The following is a 5,564-nucleotide window of genomic DNA, read 5'->3' on the forward strand; positions in this document are numbered from 1 at the left end:
AACGCATACGTGACTATTCTTTCTCTCTTTTAGAGTATCTGTAATTCGCGATTATATCATTCATTGTTCCTCCTTGTGCGCCTTGCGGAGGCTGATACGGACGCGACGCGAGTACCGTTCGCGGAAGGATCGAAGTACCGCTCCAATTTCATGTACACCCAAGCTGAGACCCGCGCCCGTTATAATCACCGCCGAGAGAACTCGTTCGAGGCGAGGAAAAGGAAAACTCGCGGACCGGTATATTTTTTTTAGATTCCACACCGTCCGGGATTGGTCGCGCCGCACTGTCCTGAACGAGATATCATCTGACCGAGAGACGAGAAATATTTTTCCTTTTCTAGAGAAGTTATGCGTTCACCGTGTATTTCATATTCTATTTACCCGCAATTAATTTCTTTCGATAATCATTTAATAAAAATTACGCAAAATTAATTGATATCAAGGAGAAAGTTTTCACGTCATTCCGCGTGGATATGTAAGTAGACAGAAAATCACACGTTCTACATTTGAATACGACAAACGACGGTCTCTTGTTTGTATTTTTTTTCCCCCTTCTAAAAATAACGTTCCTCGCTGCAGTTGCATTTTATCGATACGCAAAAAAGAAACATTTGCATAATGATCAGTAATTATCCGAACTATAAATGTCAATAGAATAGTTTCTTCAAGATAAAATACAACGCGTCCCATTAAAATACTTGTACAACACTGGCATAAGTTTTCCACATGCTCGTAATTATATTGTATTTATAGTCCGTAATAATAATAGGACGTGTTGCAAGCAAAGGAAAAGTTCGAGCGTGACTAGGAAAAAGGAAACTCGTGGTGTGTCTCGCTTACTTGTTAGTATCTATTTACAATATTTTTTAGAAATCGTACGAATAGGTATTTCGCAAGGTATGATCGAACGTATCAGATCTATGTATAATACAGACATCAAAAAAACATCAAAATAACGAGACAAATCAATTAGTATAAAAAAATTATTGTTTTTAAGAAAATTATTTACAATGTATTCTTTAAACTTTTTTTTTTTTGCACTGTTCGATTTGTCTCATTATTCTGTACATAAGAGTATTACGGTAAGATTATCGAAAACTGAATATTTTACGAAATATTTTATTTTTTATATCAAAATATGTCAGATTAAAATATAAAATAACTCAAAAAGTACTTAATGAAAAAATACTTTATTATGGTGTTTTGGAAAGCTCTCGAGATAATCTACAAGAATATGTAATGAAAAATAGGGGGTTCCATTTAAAAAATTCAAAGTGATTTTTATATGACCTTGACGGTGCTATTTAAGGTCATACTAATATTATTATATAATACGCCACTTAGAGCTCTACAACTTTGATTCGAAACATTTTTCTCAGAAAAGTTTCGTTTTCGAAATATTTGACCGTTTCCAGACTTTTCTAACATCCTGTATGTCTACGAAAAAGAATATAGAATATGCAGTTTTTCCAAATTACATATCGAGTTAGATTTTAGGATATCACGCTGATTTGCACGTGAAATAAGCAAAACGTCTATCAAATCGATCAATTAGACATGGAAAATTGTTAAACTTTGCGTTGCGTGGCTGTTTAGATCACGGTGAATTCTCTCTTGTGGATTATTCCGTTAAAATCGCCGCAGCACAGAGCTTATATTTTTTATACCATAACAAACAAACAAACAAACAAAAATCTATTGGTGACGAGTCATTATTATAAAGTTTTCCTAAGACTTAAAAATGCTCTTCATTAGTTGCTTTATAAATTTTTAATCCAGTTATATTCGCTTTTCATATAGGCCGTTTCAAGTCCATATTTTTTCGCAATAGATAGATCGTGTGTCATTTCGTCAGATCTGTTTCCAATTGATTGGACTTGAATCAGATACGATTACGATTAAGATACATCACGATTTTGTCTCATTAGCATTTATCGGAAAGTAAATCAGTATACGCGACTACCGGCTCTCGTGGCAAATCGTGAGACTCGTTCGCCGATTTCGCAATTTTGGATTCCACGGACGCACACGCCGGCGCGGACGAACGAGAGTCGGCTTGACCTTGAGAACGATCGATCTCCGATAAAGTATGCGAGGCGATAACCGTCGCAATCCTCGTCGTCGCGATGCATTAAGGACACAATAATACACACCTTGCTTCCTTGTGTCCGCACGTGCGAGTTATCCGAAAAACCCGAACAGGGCGATTTTTTCTCGATCGATGCCGGTGGATCACGCACCAGAAAAATCTCACCAGATAGAAAAGAAACCACGCACTCTCTCTCTCTCTCTCTCTCTCTCTCTCTCTCTCTCTCTCTCTCTTTCTTTCTCGCAATTCCTTTTCTGTTCCTCGTAAACACTCGCGTACAGTTGTAGTTTGGAAGAAGAGTCTTTCGCGATATTGGAGAATGCGTATTCCGAGAGTGACGCACGTCAACGGCGCACGCGCGAGCGTGTACACCGCACTTCTGCACCGTTGATGGAGAGCCGCGTTTCTCTCGCCGCGTGAACCGAACGTGAGAGAACTGCGCCAATGCCCGAACGGCCACAGACTTGCTCGTGTCAGCCCGCTCTCAGCCCTTCCCTTCACTTCGGTCTCGCCTTCGACGTTCCTTCCCTCTCTCCGTTTCGCGCGAGACGCGTTTCCTCCCTCTCTTCTTCCACTCGACGAACGAGTTTCGCCTTCTCTCCTTCGCTTGGCGAACGAGTTTCGCCCCACTCCACGTGGCAAACGCGTTTCATCGTACTTTGCTATGTGACGGAATAGAGGATCCGTGGGGCCCTCGTGTTTACCGCGCATTTTAGATTCCCCTCCAGTTTTTTCTATTTATTTATTTTCCTGTTTTGATTTCGAAGAAATCGATGTCATGATTGTATGTTTTATTTACATCGAATGAGGTTGCATTTTGAATAAATTACTTAGTTTTAAATGCGTGAGAAATATGACTCGTATCTTGACAGTCTTTCAAATCTTTGATGATTTACATGGAAAGAGATAATTAAAGATGATAAACATTAAACGTAAAACAATTTAAACATATAAACTTTAAGAAGCTAAATTAAAAAGTTGTGAAATTAAAAATGATCAGCCTAAGACATTAAAATACATACGCTACTGAATCATGAAGTATGGAGAATAAAGATAGACATCGTTATTTTCGAATTTCACGGTCTCTATATAAACATATATTATTGGCAACGATAATGCGGCGTCTACAATAAAAATTTTAAGCCCTAAGCCTTAAAATCTCTATTGTAGACGCCGCATAAGTCTTATGAGTAGAGAGTTCGAAAATATTTTGAATTTTTTACAGGAATATAATTTACTACGATTTTTTTTTAAATACAATACTATGGTCGGTATTCATAGTCAGTTCTTATATTTAAGACCATCTTAAGCACAATCTTAAGATGTCCTAAACCAATCACAGAGCCATATTAGCATCTTGAGACATTACTTTTAAGACGCGGTCTTGAAATAAGAACTGACTATGAATACTGGGTAAAAGAGACAATAATCTATTATATACAAATGATAAAAGAGAGAAGTGTAGCTGGAAGAACATAGTTTTACAGAAATATATAACATATATTATCTTAAATATACGTACGCCTAACAAAAAATTGAAATGTTGTAAAATTTTATAATGTACTTCATAGAAAAAAATAGAAACATTCACATAGAGATTTACAACAGATTTGAACCATCAGATTTAAATATATTATTGATAAAACATTATTGTTTTTTATTTATCTCTGAAACCACTTGATTTACCTACAGATGCAAATACTATTTTGATAACATAGTTCGTATAATCGTGGCGCTTGCTTCATGTATAGTGTGCTTGTGTTATGTGCACATGGTTTAGATTTAACCTTTATTATTTGTAAAATATCTTTTTTACATTATAAATGTAACGGAAAAAAATGGCTAGCATCGATTTTCTCGACAGTGTCATATCTACGCTTGATAGTATTCAGTCACTAGAACGAGTAAAGAGGTAAATATGAATATATTAATAATATTTTTATTTATATTTAATCTAACCTCTAAAATACTAAAATAGGGAAAATATTTTCTATTATTATGGGAAAAAAATTATTATAATAAGAAAAATGTATAATAAGAAAATGAGATATTTTATAATTTTGCTAAAATAATTTTCTAACGAAAATTTATTAGGTTCAACTGAAGTTGTATTCCATTTAATACCTTATGCAAAAATCTGTTTAGGTTCCATAGGAACCTAAAACAGCTCTAGGAATGTAGTAATCCTTTTCTTTTCAATTTTAGTGGGAAAGCTAAAGTTGATATAACAGACCTTACGAAACGTGTCTATGATTTTACTAAAGCGCAATCTTGTAGAAATACAAATTCATTGCCAGAATTAGTTACAGAAGGCTTTGATGAAGAGCAAATTTGGCAACAATTGGAACTGCAGAATGAAGATGAAATAACACATCTGTCTAATGAAATCTCAAAAGTTTTAGCTAACAATAAGAAGTTAATCATTCCAGTAAGCTCTATGAAACCTGAACTTGTGCAGATTGAAAATGATAATTTAGAACAAGAGAATGAAGGTATATCCGATGACAAAGAATCAGAGGGTGAAACTGAAGATCAAGGCAATTTAAGAAAAAGAAAACATGATAAAATGAAGAAAAAAAAGTCTTCTATTGTAGATGACAAATTCTTTAAGTTGCAAGAACTGGATGAGTACTTGACTAAGGAAGAAAAAAAAGAAAAACAGGATGAGAATGATGCTGAATCTGATGATGAATCGGTAGATTTATTTAACGATCTTTCCGAGGAGGAAAATGAAGATAATGCTGAAGGGAAATATATAAAATATGCAGACTTTTTTGACAGCCCTGAAAGTGAGAATGAACAACTTGACAGAAATAAAAATTCAGATTACGATGACAATATTAACGATTCTGAAGAGGAAAGCGAAGATGAAGAAATGGACGATGACGACGAAGATGAAGAGAATCAAAAGATCAAGAAAGTTAGATTCAATCTTACTAACGACTCGGACGAGACGGATAGTTTAGAGAATAAAGCAGAACATAGGAAGGAAGATGATAAAGAGAAAGAAGAAATAAAAAATGTTATGAGACCGAAATCTACTTTAGAGTCTCGTCAAGAGAGATTGTTGATGAGGATTAAGGAGCTGGAAGAGGAAGCGATTGGCGAGAAGCCTTGGCAATTAAAGGGAGAAGTGAGCGGTCCAAATCGACCACAGAATTCTTTACTGGAAGAATTTGTGGAAATTGATGTAAACACAAAGCCAGCTCCTGCGATTACTGAAGAAACCACTATGAAATTGGAGGATATAATCAAGCAGCGGATCAAGGATAAGGCTTGGGATGATGTTGAGAAGAAGTTCAAGCCAGTCGAGACTCCGCTGGAATATAAGAAAAAGTTGATATTAGATCAGGAGAAGAGCAAGGAGAGCTTGTCACAAATTTATGAGAAAGAATACTTAAAGCAGAAGCAAACATTAGATCCTGAGAATAATGAAAAAAAAAAGGAAGAGTACTCTGCGTTGATACCACTGCTT

The 5,564-nt window shown here is 35.5% G+C and overlaps 1 protein-coding gene across 1 annotated transcript; it reads left to right on the forward strand.

The window, feature by feature from the left end:
* Positions 1-3,855: 3,855 nt before the first annotated feature.
* On the forward strand, positions 3,856-5,539 carry LOC138944588 (U3 small nucleolar ribonucleoprotein protein MPP10; the record flags this gene model as incomplete). Its single annotated transcript, XM_070315412.1, has 2 exons — positions 3,856-4,001; positions 4,295-5,539. Coding segments are annotated over exons 1-2 (1,319 nt in total), but the record flags the coding sequence as incomplete, so codon positions are not given.
* Between the last annotated feature and the right edge of the window lie 25 nt (positions 5,540-5,564).

The sequence above is a fragment of the Polyergus mexicanus genome, unplaced genomic scaffold (assembly GCF_030449975.1).
Source record: "Polyergus mexicanus isolate NDT 795.1 unplaced genomic scaffold, iyPolMexi1.0 SCAF_293, whole genome shotgun sequence".
NCBI lineage: Eukaryota > Metazoa > Arthropoda > Insecta > Hymenoptera > Formicidae > Polyergus > Polyergus mexicanus.